Source organism: Camelina sativa, chromosome 17 (assembly GCF_030686135.1).
Source record: "Camelina sativa cultivar CO46 ecotype springtype chromosome 17, ASM3068613v1".
Taxonomy (NCBI): domain Eukaryota; kingdom Viridiplantae; phylum Streptophyta; class Magnoliopsida; order Brassicales; family Brassicaceae; genus Camelina; species Camelina sativa.
The window spans coordinates 33,363,861-33,381,144 of NC_141896.1; the positions used below are offsets into that span (position 1 = coordinate 33,363,861).

Here is a 17,284-nt window from a genome sequence, read left to right on the forward strand (position 1 = left end):
TCCTCCACTTCTTCTTCTTGCTGGAATTATACACACCCAAACTCACTGAGTCTTCTAACACATCCAAAACACACCGGAATTGTACACATCCAACTCGCCGGAATTTTACACACCTAAACTCGCCGAATTAAGTAGCCTAACTATTAATCTTACCCAAGTTCCCTAATTTTTACTTGGTGAGATGGTGAACTTCATGTTCTTCTCTCTCTCTTTCTAGTTTTCTTAAGGATTAATTACACCTAATATTTAATTATTTTTGTTGTATAGAAAGTAAACAATTGAACTAGTTTGTTAACTAAACTAAAAACTGGTTATCTACTTATCAAAGTACTTTTGTCAGTTTTTGGTTAGTGGCTATTTCATGAAAAGTTTATATGACTTTGTCATCTGGTGAAAGAAAATGTTTTTTTGGAGTGATATGTAAATATTTCTTTATAAATAAATGGTGGGGCTAGGAAATTCACTTTGTATGGCAACCAAATCTTTGTGTTTGTATCGTAACCATCCTCCAGAAAATATCTACATTATTTGCAGATTCATTTACTTTGTTCATTTGTATATTTGCAATTAACCCATTAATTTCCGAAGGTGCCGATTCCGAAGACTTGCTATCACACAGTCACAAAACAGATGCAAATTTATGTTTATTGTATCACTTGAACAAAATCAACACTAGCTAGAAGTGGGACAATTCAGAATAATAATATTATATGGGGTGTATTGTTATTGTATATATGGAATTTTGTGTACGTCCGTCTAATCCAACATCTCTCTAAAGATACTTGACACCTGGCCATGATTTAGCTAGTAACACTTGAACCACTCTCTCTTAAACAACAACATCACATTATAATACAATACAACGCAAGAAGATTTAGTGAAGAAATATGCTTTTTCTTCTTCTCGTTATCTGTCCTATCTCAAAGTTTTTTAGAGAAGGTTATATACGTACATCAAAGAATAATCTATGTCTTCTCATTAATATTCTACAAATCATTTGTTTTGGAAAGGTTATACAGATCCCAGTGGAGGGTATGGACGATTAGAGATGACTGGTCATCATTACTACATGAATCTCTCTCTCTTGTTGTCTCATAAATAACGCAATCTACTTTGTAAAAACAAAACCCTATTCATTGGTATATCACGTTGTTTAAAAGCCGGATATCAGGATCGATTTGTTAGTATTACAAAAAATTCTTTTATATTTACTAGGTGATTTGAGAGTTTCTCAAGCCACTGTCACTTGAGATCTGGGTTTATTGTTCGTGTATCGTCTATGTGTTGGTGTTTAAGTCAGACGTCTGTTCCAAATAGAGCATGCGTTGGATAATGCATTATAGGAGATGTCACTTGAAGATGACAAGCCGATTGTCTTGAAAAACCTGCCTCAATTCAGTTCGTGTGTTCGAAATGGACAGCATCATTGGGCGACTTCTATGCCCGGATAATCAAAAGCTCTCTCGTTTCATTCATGAAATGCCTCAGCTTTGGCGTGTCTATAACAGAGCAAGAGGTATAGCCTTACCAGAGGATAAAATTCAGTTTATATTTGATTTTGAAGCAGAGCTCTCCACTATCCTTGAAGAAAAAGCATGAACTTTCAACGATTGGAGCATTACCTTGGAGAGGTGGGTAGAAAAACCACCGGAGTATTATTTGAAGGCTTTACGACTATGGATCAGGTTAAGTGATATCCCGGTAAACCACCATACGGCGGATACAATTAAAGAGATAGCAGCACATATTGGCCAGGTTACTCATGTGGCCTTTGATCCACTGAAGCGGCTGAGCAAGGGTTATGTTCGGCTTAGAATCCTTTTCATGTTAGTAAGCCATTGAAGAATTCAAGAGAGTTGCAATTACCATCTGAAGAGATGGTCCACATTGGGATAGAATATGAAAGAGTCAGACGTAGGTGTTATCAATGCCACCGTTTAACACATGATAAGGAGCGATGTCCTTTAAATCTCTCAATTGGCAAGTTATTGCTACGGGAGGGGTCAAACAAGCTTTGATTGTTCCAGCCAGGTTGATACCAAGTATCAGTAAGGATGATCCTTTGTATGGGGTGCTGACTGATGATGATGTGAGGTTAGATCTGGTTTCAGGCAAGCCAAAAATTGCAAAGGCTGTTTTTGATGAGATGAGACAATATTTGTCTGTTGCTAATCTTTCCTTGTGGACGATACACTTGGAGAGGGTCCGAAAATTGGTTTGGGACTTGGAGGGTGATTCTTCAGGACATAGAGTGTTTATGTGCCTTGAGGTTCCACCTACTTTCACAACATATGTTAATAGAGGGAGAGATCTAGTTTTCAACTTTGAAGGTGCTAGTTCAGCTACAACACCTTATGCAGAACAATCTAAGCCTGTTTATTGTTCAGGGAAGGTGTTTTCACGTCTTTCTAAAGGCATCTCCAACCCTACTCTATTTTAGAGTCAAAACTCTATTATAGAGCAACATTTGCTCCAGATTGCTCTATATATAGAGCAACTCTATTCTCACCTTTATTTTTTTACACTAACTCATGCTCTATTATAGAGGAACTCTATTTTAGAGGAAAAAAATAGAGATATACGTTGGAGTTGGTCTAAGCCAGCACAATCTTCTCAATCTCCTTTGTTTCTACCCCTGCTATTGTCCTTTGTTTCACGGATATCAAAACTAGCTTTGCAGCTGGAAACGGTGGGCTCAGGTTTTGCAGGAGAGATCTAGTACTATTCAGCCTCAGGACACAAAGGAAGGGCTGGCCTCAAAAAGAAAAGCTGCGGATGAAGCTAAAGTCTCATCAAGACTCGCTATGTTTGAGCAAGAGAGGAACTGTCGAATCAGTTATGAGCTTTATGAGTTAGAATTGTCAAGGGTTGGGGGCACTTGGAAATTCCTACTCTAAGGGAAATGCATCATGAACATTTCCCGGACTTCTTGTTCCTCGTGCAAACTAAAAATTCCATTACTCACGTCATGAAGGTGCAGCAGTCTTTAAGGTATGATCATTCACACATTGTTGATCCGATTAATTTAAGTGGATGATTATCATTGTTTTGGAAGTCTTCGTATGTGGTAGAGATTCTCAACTCAGACCACCGCATCATCGATACAAAGGTTAAACTTGGATTGCCCAGCTTTTTTATATCATGTGTTTATGGGGATCCAGTTTACCACCATCGTCAAGTTGTTTGGGACAATTTAGTAAGTACTGGTGCAACCAAAGATGATCCTTGGTTAGTTTTAGGGGATCTCAATGAGATAATTGATCATTCATAAAAGCTTGGTAGACGAGCACGAGCTGAATCGACTTTCTATGCTTTTAGGAATATGATAAATGATTGGTGTCTACCGGGAGGTTCCAAGCTCTGGAAACAAGTTATCTTGGGCTGGAGAACGCAACAAGATGTGGGTGCAGTGTTGGTTAGACAGAGCTTTGGGTAATACATCATGGTTTCATTTGTTTCCAAGGGTACACGCAGAATATCTAGAGCTTATTAGTTATGAACACCATACTCTCTTTGTAAGATTTTTCAATAAGAACATTTCTCGGAAGGGAAGATTTCTTTTCAATAAACACTCGATTTTTAAACCAGATTTTGCTAACATTGTAAAGGAGGGGTGGAATAGAGGAGAAACGAGTGGACAGTTGGAACTTATGAATAGGATTGCGGATTGTAGGCAATCTATATCATTGTGGAAACGGTTTGCTAATTAGGATTTAAAAGATCATCTCACTCTGTTACAGACTAAACTAGATGAAGAGGGTGCTAAGAGCCAGCAGGATTTCAGTACATGAAGACTATGGTGGGAATTAGCATAAGCATATAGAGAACATGAATTATTCTGGAAATAGCAAAGTAAAGAGAAATGGGCACGAGAAGGAGACCATAATACTCGCTTCTTCCATGGTAGTGTTCAACGAAGGGGAGTACAAAATTAGTTTTATCACTCTTTCATGAAAATGGAGTTGAGCAGTTTTACTGAGGGTTCCAAGGGTGAACTGGCAGTACATTACTTTAAGAAGATGTTTACAACTTCAAATCCAACTGCTATTTCTGAGGCTTTAGATGGTATGTCTTCAAGAGTCACATGGCATATGAATGCGGAACTCACTAAACCTGAGAGGAAATTAAGATGTCTACACTTAGCATTAAAGGACATAGCACACCTGAAGCAGATGGTATGTCAGGTCATTTCTATCAAACTTATTGAGGCATTCTTGGCCAATAAGTGATTATGGAGGTGCAACAATCTTATGAATCTGGTTCCTTGCCTTCAGGGTGGAACTTTGCTCAGATTTTTCTGCTCCCAAAAAAGCCAAATCCATCACATATGACAGACACGCGACCAATCTATTTATGCTTTTTAGTGTACAAAATAGTTTCCAAGGTTTTATGCAATAGATTAATGATCAGAGTTCAATTAAAACCCAAAGCACACTCAACCACGATCAAGTGGTGTGGTCATAGCACTTTAGGGTCGAATCCACAGAGACCAAGCAATGCACTTTGAAACTATTTAGACAGAGTATAGCTAAAGCAATAAGAAGATTGTTTTTCAAGTAACCGAACAGAACAGAAAAATAAATGAGAGTTTGTAAGATCAAGAGAAAGTATTGGGCGCAGAGAATCAGTTAGAGGATATGATCACGAAATTAGATGATGGGTTGGGATAGCTTTAGGAACCGTTCTTGAACTCAAATCTCAAATATAAAACTAACCTACTATCGCAGCATTAGTTATCTATGCAGGGAATGAATTAAACTCTAAACCGTCGTTTGAATCTAAACAATCCTAGCAAGCAATAAGTTCAAGTTTGATTATGTTCACAAGGTGCCCTAACTTCAACCTTCGTTGGCTAAGGATCACCTTGCTCACCTATGTTCTTTCAAGTAATTCAACAACACTTTTGATGCCTAGATGAATTAAAATTATGATCATAAACTAGGTAGCTAATCAAGTTTAAGCAATAAGAACAACAATAGATTAAGAACACAATAGATCAATCCCAAATCTAACAACCTAAGTTAGAGAATCATAAAACCCCTTTTCTGAAACCCGAAACCCAACAGTTAAACTACTCAGACATGGCAATCAAAGAACAACAAATCAAAGATGAAGAAAACATGTTTAAATTGCAAAGCGAAATAAAAGGGTTCAGAATTCTTCTCCAAAGGGTTAGAAAGGGTAAGACATCTTCTCCCAAGCATACAAGTGCTCAAAGGCTGCGTAGAATAAAAGTTTTTTTTTCTAGGGGTCGAGCAGCCCCGTGCTTAAATAATAAAATAAAAGCCTAAAAAGTCGGTTTAAAACAAAAAACGAAAAGTTGCGTCGGGGACGGGATTGGTCGATCTCGCGAGGATCAGTCGATCCGGAACGTTTTTCTGCTCTCACTCCATCTGCTACTAGCCCGATCAGTCTTCAACCAATTTAGCTCTAGATGCATATTTTCACCCCCAATACGCTCAGATTCCTTCCAAAGTCACCTAGAACCTGTAAAAACTCACAAAATACTAAAAGGATTCTAAAAGCACACTTGGACCTAACAAAAGACTCAATACAATCCTAAAAACTATAGTTAAATCCCTATAAAATACAGACACATCAATTAAAACATATTTCTTCTGGAGATTGTCTCAAATACGCAAAGAGCCTTTGTCTTAAGCAGACTGATCTCCGATAATATATTGATGTTCATGAGATGGTACATGCTTTGCATACGAATCCACATTGTGATAAGGATTTCGTGGCAATGAAAACTGATATGTCCAAAACTGATTTGGAAGAACTACTTATCTGGTTAGGCTTTGACATCAGACGGGTGCAGTGGATAATTTCTTACGTTAGATCAGTTTCATTTTCAGTGATTATAAATAGTGTTTCATACGGTTTTGATATATCATGGTTTTTATGGTTTTTAACCATGTTATAAGTGTGTTTTGAGTATTTTGATTTGTTTTCTAGGATTTTTTGGAGTCTTTGCAGGTTTTCTAGGATTTTAGCATGAATGGAGCAAAGTGGAGCAATTTGGATTATTTTGAAGCAATAATCCGGAGGAAATCAACTTGGAATGGATTGAGAGTGATGGTGTCGATCGACACCACCCTTGGTGTCGGTCAACACCCAGTAAGCCACAGAAGCCCAAGTTTTGAAGATTTACAAATCTGCCCTAAAGTTTTCCATATTTGCATTATTAGTCCTTGACGTGTTTTAGGACATATAAATAGTATTTTTAGGTTTTACAAACTCTTAAGTTTTATTCTAGCAGTTTTTATTGTTTGAGAGATTTGTAGAGCTTTTGGGAGAAGGATCTGAACTCTTTTATAGAGAGAAGAATTTCTAAACTCCCTTCTTACTTTTTAATATCTATTGCTTATTATTTAGAAAAGATGTCTTGTTCTTCATTAAATATGTCTGAGTATTTTGCTTGTTAGGTTCAGGGTTTTTCACATGGGTTTTATGGTTTATTAGATTTGTTTATTTAGGATTCATAACCTAGGAAAATAAATTGATATGAGAATATAATTGATTTTCCTGATAAAACTTTTTGATAAACAAAATTACTTCTTGCAAATAGATTTGATTTAGTAATTTTGTGAACAATCTAAACCTGATTTCAAAGCTGATTTTTAACCTAGAATTTTATAAAGAGATTTGGATATTTTGGTTTTAAATATAGATAATATTTGCAGTAAGAACTGATTTATTTTACAAAAGAGTTTAGAGTTCTAGATCTGATTTTAATTGCATGAATCCTATTTAATTATTGATTTAATATTTTGTAATTTCATGAGAAATTCCCTAGAACTAACTTTTTGATGCTCTGAATTTACAACACTTTTCTTTACTATTTTGCATTGCTTTTTTAATTATAATTAATCTGTTTAGCTTAATTATAAAACTCTATAATTTAATGTGTAGACTTGAGTCTTGTGAAATTCGACCCCTAAGTATTGCAGTGATCTCTTGATTTGAGAGAGTAGCTCTAGGGTTTAATTTGAGCATATCAGGTTTCATCAAGCCAGAGAGACGTATTCAACAAGGTGATCCGCTGACACCATTCTTATTCATTTTCTGTGCTAAAGCTTTGGTACATATCATATTATCATGAATAAAGCTGAGCTAGAGGGTCGGATAATAGGGATGAGGCTCACTCCTTCTTTTCCATCAATTTAATAACTACTATTCGTAGAAGATAGTTTGTTTTTATGCCAAGCAAACTTTCGAGTGTTCGGAGTTCTTAAAATGCCTTAAGTTTTATGGTGGAATGTAACAGAGGAGAAGAACAAAATGCATTGGGTGGCTTTGGAGAAGGTTTGTCAATCGAAAAAAGGGGTGGACTTGGCTTTAGATACATTGGTCGCTTTAACCAAGCTCTCCTAGCTAAGCAAGCATGGAGGTTCCTTGATCCTCAACTCACTGTTGACTAAGGTTTACAAATCCAAGTATTTTGTAGAAACACATTTATTTGATCTATAGACTTTCTTCTTCTTGGCATAGCATTTTGTTTGGTCGTGAGCTTCTCGAACGCGGTGTTATAAAGTCTATTGGAAATAGAGATGACACCAATGTATGGCTGGAGAAATGGGTGTTCGATGATGTCCCACGTTATGTTGCCTTTTCAACAAGGAGATGGCCATTGATCTTAATCTTAAAGTTTCTTCTCTCATTACTTCGGATGGTGTTTGGAGTATGCAAAGGTTAAAGGATCTGTTTCCTCCATTGATGTTATCAAAATCAAATATTTTCGACCGGCGCAGAGCTTACCATATAAGTATATTTGGGCTTTCAATAGCAATGGACAATATTCGCTAAAACGTGGGACCTGGTTTCTTTCTCGTGAATTTGAGAGTGCTGATAGATCCCTGAAGATGTTGTTGCTCTAAATAGGATCAAGGAGAGGGTATGGTTTGTTCATACAGAATTTAAAATACGCATGTTTCTATGGACAGCTCTATCTGGAGCCTTGGATGTTAGGGAATATATGGAGAACCATGGACTGCAAGTTACTCATGTGCTGCTTGGTTGTACCTTGCCAGCTAAAGATTGGTTTGCAAATTTTCTTACGCTTTCAGTTCATGGTTTTTCAAGTTCACCTTCAGAAAATTTGGATCACATTTTCAATTTACTAGGAATGGTAGGTCTACCAGAACATATGTAGAATGCAATACCTTGGATCCTATGGAGGATTTGGAAAGCAAGGAATGATTTTGTGTTCTCTCAGAGGGATCATGATCATCATGTGCTAATTGCTGCAGCTTTAGACGATTCTGCGGAATGGATCAAACAACAGCATTTGATGTCTGAGGTTGCAGCTGCTGAAGTTCAAAGAAGGATATTTACAGTAGAAAGTTGGACTAAACCGGCGCCAGGTCATCTAAAATGTAATTCTTCATGGATGAAATAACTATTTTTCTGTGGTGGAGCATGGATCATGCGAAATCATGGTGGACATGTTATGTACCATGCTCGAGATGTCTCTCTTCCAAGATCAAACAGAATTTCTGCAAAATTAAATTGTGTTGTTTGGTGCCAGGCCCATCTCTATGGGGTGGCAAGGTAGGCAAAAAACTAGGATCCAAATTTTTTATGACTAAAACTCTTAAATGCCTGAAAATTTATTTTGCCTAGAGGGTCAAAAAATAGTTTGAGACGGGACTGTTTGGTGTCTCCAACGCTTACAAGCTCTCCACATTTCTTATTGTGAGGTTTGGTTGGACTGTTAGGCAGCGATTGCAGCTATATCAAAGCCACTTGAATGGTCAATGTACCGTTCAGAGTTGTTTAAAATGGTTGAAGTAATACGAGTGATGGGGGAGGTTTCGTTAAAGCTCTCTTCACCGAAGCCAATGGTTTAGCCAGGGCTATTGCTTCAAGCGTCACAAGGGATAGACGGTTACCTTCGTACCTTGCTCTTGTAGGGTCAGCTTGGCTTCATGACCAGATTGAGATAGAACATAAGGGTGAGGCTCAATTTGCATTGAGTCTTTTATTCTCATTTTCTTGCTTTTTACAGTCTTGTTGGCTTTGCGTTATTTGCTTATTCTTTGGTTCTTTTGTTATATTCATTCTTTAATTGAATTCGAGTTAATAAAAAAAAAAGTTTTCAAATTTCCAACTATTTTATTAAGTTTAATATCTTTACTCGGATCTAAATATTTAATGATGTCATAAATTTTAAAACAAGTTTTGTGGAATATAGAGATATCAACAGATGCATTCAGATCCAGAAACACGCGGTAGGAAAATATTAAAAGACAATATTTGGGTTCATCCTTAGGGGTTATCCTCTTTATTCACCTACTTATAAAATAAGGAAATAAATTTTGTATATATCATTGTAAAATAAAAATAAAAACAAACCGCTCTTTTATAAACCAAATCGATATATAATTCTATTCTAATTGTAAAATCTAAACACTAACAACCTTATTTGTAAATCCAAACTGATATTTAATTTTGTTCTAATTGTAAAATCTAAATCCTAATTGTTAAAATTATAAAATAAAAAATTTAAAAGAATAGATATAAAAACAGATAACAACCTTTAGTTTTATGATATTTAAGAAAAATATCACTTACTGTTTAAAAACTTGTGGAGAATGCGACATTGCTTTTACTCTTATTCTCTACGCCACAAACATCACATTGAATGACCAATCTAACCTTTGTCATTATCTTTTTCATTTACGGTTTTTATATTAAAGTTAAACTGTTTTGCTTTACAAAATAAACAACTTTTTTATTTTCTCTTTCTCCTAAATTTCTTTTTAGCACTACATAAACCAAACATAAATCAAACATGATAATCAAACATGAACATTGAAAAAATCTCCATATAACAATCAATTGATCGCTTGTCTTTATTATGTGTTCTAGGTCGAGTTTTTGGTCACTTTCCCCACTAGATGCAAACCTTTTTACTCTCTTTCTTCTCCTCTTTGCTTTTTGATTCGACGGAATGATCTGCACATCTTTGACGTCATCCGGGACGTCCCACCGAGACCTATCCGATACTAAATAAATTGTTTTGTAATATGCCATTGCCCACAACTCTTTACAATAATACTTAGAACACAACTCATGTAACTGGATATCCTTACCTCCATACATTTGTAATCTAATTGAAAGCCGCCAATGAGTGCACACAAAAGTACTTTTGAACATCGAAAAACCTGCAACTGCAACTTCTCAATCACAAATTCACCAAATAAGGTTTTATATCATTTTCAATGACATTGTATTCAAGTTCGAAAGTATTTAGCTCTGTCACCCTTAGTTTCTCAGTAATTGCCCATAAATCGTGTAAGTAGTTCATCACTTAATAAGGAATCTTTCCGATGTTCGTTAAACCATTCAGGTATCACATCAAGCATGGGTATTAAGCAGTACCTCCTTACGTCTTTAAATATGTTGTCCAACGATTTCACATAGTTTCTTGTGTCTAGGTTGTATCTTTCTCCTGGAAAAACACATCTCGCCCATTTTTCTATCTTGATAGATTCTTTAAGATACTAGGCAGTAGAAGGATATCTTGTCTTAAAGGAAGCGTAAACAACATAGAACTCAGCCACTATGTAAAACCTACTACACTCCATGAATCTCCATGCAACAACGTCTTTTTGGCATTAGAAGCATGACCTTTCACATTTTGGAATAAATGACATACACAATACTCATGATGAGCCCGAAGATACACATTAGTTGTGGCTTTGATTAGACTTGAATTTTTGTCAGTCATAAATACTATTTCAGAAGAGTCTCCAACAATGGTTTTCAACATCTCCAAAAACCAATTCCAACTTGGATCATTCTCACGATCAAGAACACCAAACGCCAAGGGATAATGATGAAGATAGGATCTTGAGCCGATGTGTAGCCCATTTTGAAATATTTAATATTTTATTCTTCTGAAAATAATAATGATATGTAAACCTTCCTCGTTCTTGTTGAAATCTTGACCTCACTTCTCTTTAGAGGCTAGATTCATCTCATCTCTCTTTTACTCTTTGAATATGTGTTTTGCTTGTTTTACCACAAACCCTCTTATAGTAACTTAGAGAGATTACTCTACGTATGTCAACATTGTTCCTTTTATGGATCTCTCGGAGATTAGGTTAGCCACTCAAAATTTTTCTCTTTAATCTCACACACTTCCTCATACCTCATTACACACATCATCACATATATATACTATTTGATAATTGCTGCATCACCTAGCACTTAAACTAAACAAACCCATTTACACATATTGGTCTTTATTAACTTCTGGCACAAAGGCTTTTTCTTCTTTCTTCTTCTTCCTCCTCCTAGGAGTAACGCTTCTTAATTATTCTCTTCTTCTTCAGATGCTCTCTGGTCTTAATCATATTCTCACCTTTCTCTTTGTTTCTCGTTTGCAGGATTAAGCAATGAATCAACTTCCAACTTCTCAGACTCCACATATAGGAATCCCTATTGATCTGATATCCAATCCCCTTCTCATCTTACTAATGATAATTTATCAAAGTGTATTTTACTTTTTTCAGTATGTGTAAATTTCTGGGACCTTATCTCATTAACTCTTCATTCAAGACCCAAATTTGAAGAGCTATGTATGTTTCTATGTCATTAAAGTTTAAGTTTAGTTTGTGATGGAGGACAAACCTAATTTTGTTTGTTTATCATAAATTTATGAATTTAAATAATTTATAATTAAAATCTGATACCACATTTTTTTTAGATGATGTTTTACCATATGTCTTAGATATGATTATAGGAATTTGCAATACACGTCAAAACAAAAAGAAAAGTAAGTGAGCAACATGCTCACTGTTATTAGTGTAGTTTGCAAGAAAACAAAACAGTTCATAGTCATGATTGGAGATAAGAATCACCTGCAGTGTAATACTGAGAGTGTTGGGGGGGGGTGGCGACAAGCCAACAACGTTATGATGCAATGCGTAGAGAAACCAAGAGCCCTCTTTTCTGTTTCAATATTTTGGCTTATTTATGGAGCCTTGATGCCTTGATGGTAAGTTTGATACGTAAATTAGATAACTTGTTCGCTTTCAATCTCTTGTGGCAAAACAGGCAGCAAAGCATAGAAACATTTAAATGTCCATAGGTCGTGTTGGAATATTGAGAGAAGAAGAATCAGAGTAAGAGAACGTCGGAAGAAATCTTATATAATAAAATAGAATTAGGTAGTAACCCGTGATGCACGGGTAAAATTGTTTATAAAATAAATCCAAGCTGTGTTCATTTTTTTATATTTTTTTATTGTGTAGTATCTATATAATTCTCTTTGTTATGCACTACAACAAATATGTACATTGATAGCAGTAGAAGATAGCACATTTTCATGAACTGCTATAAAAGATGATTATTTTTTTTGGTCACTTTGTAATAGTTCAATATAAACGCTATGATATAAAATCCTTAAGCGGGAATGTGAAAACTCTTAGTCCGCCAACCCTGAGCCCAATTATTTCACTTAAGCGCTTAACTCTTAGAAGAAAACAACCTAACACTCAAACAAAACAGCGAAAACAACACACTCTCGAGCTAAACCTAACACTCGAACAAAACAGCAAAACAACACACTCTTCTATTCGCTCATCTACTTTCTCTGAGATTCTCTTCTATTTTATCGACGAATCCGCCGCCGACACATTTTCCACCGTCTCTTCTATTCGCTCCTCCGCCGACACATTCTCCAGCCATCCGTGCGCTCGAATCGAAGGCATGTCTTTCTTCTTTACTCTAATTTTCTTCTTTCTTCTTACTCTCAAGGCTTGAAATTATCGATTGTAGGGTTTATGAGATTTTCAAATTAGGGATTTATGAAATTTTCAAATTAGGGATTTATAAAATTTTCAAATTAGGGATTTGATTCAAATTTCAGATTATGAAAATTAGGGGTTTGTTTCAAATTTTGGATTATGAGAATGAGGGATTTGATTCAAATTTCGGATTATGAAAATTAGGGGTTTGTTTCAAATTTTGGATTATGATAATTAGGGATTTGATTCAAATTAGTGATTTTAAGTATTTTCAAATTTCTAAATCTTATCGAAACATGCATATCTAATTGGATGTTTTGCTATTTGTCAAGTGTTTGTGGTTGCTTATCGAACTGAAGCTCGCTTTTGTTGTACTCAACAGTGCACGTTAGTCCCTTTCGACCAAATTTTATTTGTTGTTGTTCTGTTTTTTTTTTGGTTTTGCGACTGTAATTGTTTGTGGCTGTAATAGTTTTACTGTGCACTAGAGATGATATTAGCGTATGTGATTGACTGTAATTGTTTTGCGATTGAGTGTAATTGTTTTGTGACTGTAATTGTTTTGTTTTTGTGGCTGTAATTGTTTGGTTTTTTAATGTTGCTTTGGTTTGAAATATTGTGATAAGGTTTTAATTAAGCTTAGAACATATAATGTTGGACAAGGCATGGGTGCATCTATGCAGGTAAGGAATTAATTTATATGGGTTAGGTTTAAGCTGGGGTTTGGATACTTTCCCTAGTTCTTTATTTTGTCCCATTTCTTATTCATTGAAGAGCCGATCCTGGTTATGAGAGAGGCGCTTGGAAATTGTACGGGATGTGGCTGCGGCGTTAGGGGACATTGATATGATGATATGTCCCTGCAAAGACTGTCGTAATGTAGAACGCAAATCAGGCAGTGACGTGGTTGATCATCTTGTAACTAGGGGGATGGATGAGGCTTACAAGCTGCAAAACGATTGGTATCATCATAGAGACGTGAACTTAGTGGTCGATGGTGACAGCAAACTAAATCAGTGGAATGAGGAAGTTATTGAGTTGTATAAAGCAGCTGAATATTCTGACAAAGAGTTGGTGAGTAAGGGTAAGGGTGATGACTCAGGTAAGATTGCAGATGGTGATTTAGTTGAGATTGCAGAGGGTGAGGACAAGAGAGAAGATGAGTTCCTTGCAAAGCTTGCAGATGCTAGTATGCCATTATATCAAAGTTGTTCAAACCACAGCAAGCTATCGGCTATTGTGTCTTTGTTCAGGCTTAAGACACATAATGGCTGGTCTGACAAGAGTTTCAATGAACTGCTGGAGACATTGCCAAAGATGTTGCCTGATGATAATGTGCTTCACACATCATTTTATGATGTTAAAATTTTTTTGAAAAGCTTTGATATGGGGTATAAAAAGATTCATGCATGTGTTAATGACTGCTGTCTATTTAGAAAGAAGTACAAGAAGCTAGAAAATTGTCCCAAATGCAATGCTTCACGGTGGAAGATAAATATGCACACTGGTGAAGTAAAGAAAGGTGTCCCACAGAAAGTATTATGGTACTTTCCAATAATCCCAAGGCTGAAGAGAATGTTCAGGTCTGAGCAAATGGCCAAGGATTTAAGGTGGCATTTTAGTAACAAGAGCAGTGATGACAAACTCCGGCATCCTGTGGATTTTGTTACATGGGATAAGATGAATGACAAGTATCCTTCATTTGCAGCCGAAGAGAGGAACTTACGGCTTGGACTATCCACTGATGGCTTTAATCCGTTCAACATGCAGAATACTGAGTATAGTTGTTGGCCTGTTCTGTTAGTGAACTATAATCTGTCTCCTAACCTATGTATGAAGAAGGATAACATAATGCTAACCTTGCTGATTCCTGGTCCACAACAACCTGGCAATAGTATTGATGTCTACTTGGAGCCTCTTATTGACGATTTAAACCATCTATGGAAGGAGGGAGAGTTAACATATGACGCCTGCAGTAGAACTACTTTTACTCTAAGGGCAATGCTTCTCTGGACTATTAGTGATTTTCCTGCTTAAGGAAACCTCGCTGATTGCAAAGTAAAAGGGAAAATGGGCTGTCCCATTTGTGGTAAAAACACAGATAGTAAGTGGTTGAAGTTCAGCAGAAAGCATGTGTATATGTGTCACAGAAAGGGTTTGGCACCAACACATAGTTATAGGGAGAAGAAGACTTGGTTTGATGGAAAAGCTGAACATGGGAGGAAGGGAATAATTTTAACAGGTCGTGAGATATCTCAGAATCTAAAAAACTTTAAAAACGAGTTTGGAAATGTGAAAGAATATGGGAGGAAGAGGAAAAGATCTGACTGTATGGAATCAGTCTATGATGATGACGATATATCCAGTGAATCTGAGGAAGATGAGGAAGTAGAAGTACACCAGGAGGAGTTGTCAAGATGGAAAAAAAGATCAATTTTTTCAAACTGGCTTATTGGGAGGTATGTTTATTAATTTATTGATTAATTAAGCTATGTTTAAGTTGGGATTTTTATGAACTGTAATTGTGTTGTGTAGGATCTTCCGGTAAGGCATAATTTGGATGTAATGCATGTAGAGAAAAATGTGGCTGCAAGCATTGTCTCTACATTGTTGCATTGTGGTAAATTTAAGGATGGTCTCAATGCTCGTAAAGATCTGGAAGATATGGGTATAAGAAAGGACTTGCATCCTACCATCCAAGGAAAGAGAATCTACCTTCCCGCAGCACCTTGTTCTCTGTCCAAGCAAGAGAAGAAATTTTTTTGCAAACGTCTATTTGACTTTAAAGGTCCAGACGGGTACTGTTCTAATATATCAAGGGGTGTGTCATTAGAGGACTATAAGGTGACAGGGCTCAAATCCCACGACTATCACGTGTTGAAGCAGCAACTACTACCGGTTGCACTCAGAGGGTTGTTACCAAAAGGTCCGAGGACAGCAATCTTGCGCTTATGCGCATTCTTCAACCATTTGTGTCAGAGAGTTATTGATATAGAGGTGATTTCAGTAATGGAAGCTGAAATCGTGGAAACTCTTTGTATGTTTGAAAGGTTTTTCCCTCCCACCTTCTTTGATATCATGGTACACTTGACTGTACATCTAGGAAGGGAAGCTCGACTAGGAGGACCAGTCCAATTTAGATGGATGTATCCATTTGAAAGGTATATTTGCTCTCTACTATTATATTTAGATTGTATTTGTAGTGATTTTCTATTTTGTTGCTAATTCGTATTTCTTTATATTTGTAGATATATGAAAGTTCTGAAAGACTTTGTTTGAAACCCTGCAAGACCAGAGGGTTGTATAGCTGAGTCATATATGGCAGAAGAATGTATGCAGTTCTGTAGTGATTTCTGAAAAAGACAACAAGTGTAGAAAAAAACTTGATAGGAATACAAATTATGACAACAGCTCAATACTAGAAGGTCGTCCCTTATCCGCAGGAACTACAATTAATCTCACTGAAATGGAGAAGAACATTGCCAATCTTGTTGTCATTCAAAATATGGCTGCCTTGGATCCTTATGTAGAGTAAGTTCTCTATATTCAAAATATGGCTGCCTTGGATCCTTATGCATTGTACATGTATATCGAGCTGACTATTTCTATTTGTATTTCTCCTTTTGCAAGCATGCACCTGCAACATCTTCAAGACATAAATCCAAGGTGTAAACGTGATGCATCACTGTTATGGACTATGCATGCTAAGTATTTTGCTTCTTGGTTAAAAGAACAGGCAAGTAATTTTGTAAATTGTTTGTAAGATTGAGTATGGTTTAGCTGTCTATAAGTGACTGACTCTTATTGTTTTTAATTTGGTAGATACCTATGGCTTCAAATAATCATGAGGATATAATTAAATGGCTGGCATATGGTCCAAGGTGTACTGCAAGGTCTTACACTGGCTACATAGTGAATAGGCTACGTTTTCACACAAGCTCACTTGAAAGGCAAAATCAGAATAGTGGGATTTATTATGAGGCAACGGCTATGTGTAGGTCTAGTGCTAAAGATACGTCCCAAGTAGTTGATCTGGTATCCTACTATGGGAGAGTAATTGACATAATATTGCTTGATTATAATGTGTTCTATGTTCCCATATTCCGGTGTCAATGGGCAGTAAGAGGTAACAGAGTTAAGATTGAAAATGGGTTCACACTTGTTAACTTGAATCAAAGCCAAGTCAGTTTTTTGAGGGATCCATATATACTAGCTTCTAAGGCAAAGCAAATCTTTTATTCAAGGGAAGATGATTCATCAAATTGGCATGTTGTTATGAGAAGTTCTTCACGGACATATAGTAAAGAAGATGATCAAGATGGACCTGTAGATATTGGTCCGTTGCCAGTAGATGTTGATATGGATGTCGAACTGGATGAAGCTGAATATGCTAGAACTGATTGTGAAGGCATATATGTCTCAAATGTAGTGATTACATGTTTAATTTGTGTCTCCTCTTGCTTATGATTTTTGTTTATGTTTGTTAACTCATTGTGTGAATTTTTTCTTGATATATGTTTAGCGTC

At 36.2% G+C, this 17,284-nt stretch overlaps 1 protein-coding gene and 1 pseudogene across 1 annotated transcript; both read left to right on the forward strand.

Annotated features, from left to right (window-relative positions):
- The first annotated feature begins 13,409 nt into the window (after positions 1-13,409).
- On the forward strand, positions 13,410-16,133 carry LOC147924661 (uncharacterized; annotated as a pseudogene).
- A 91-nt stretch (positions 16,134-16,224) lies between these two features.
- Positions 16,225-17,225, forward strand: LOC147924662 (uncharacterized). The gene is made up of 3 exons (XM_087496877.1): positions 16,225-16,289; positions 16,389-16,494; positions 16,581-17,225. Exons 1-3 carry the CDS (start codon positions 16,225-16,227, stop codon positions 17,223-17,225), a joined length of 816 nt encoding a protein of 271 aa, XP_087353003.1.
- Positions 17,226-17,284: the final 59 nt, after the last annotated feature.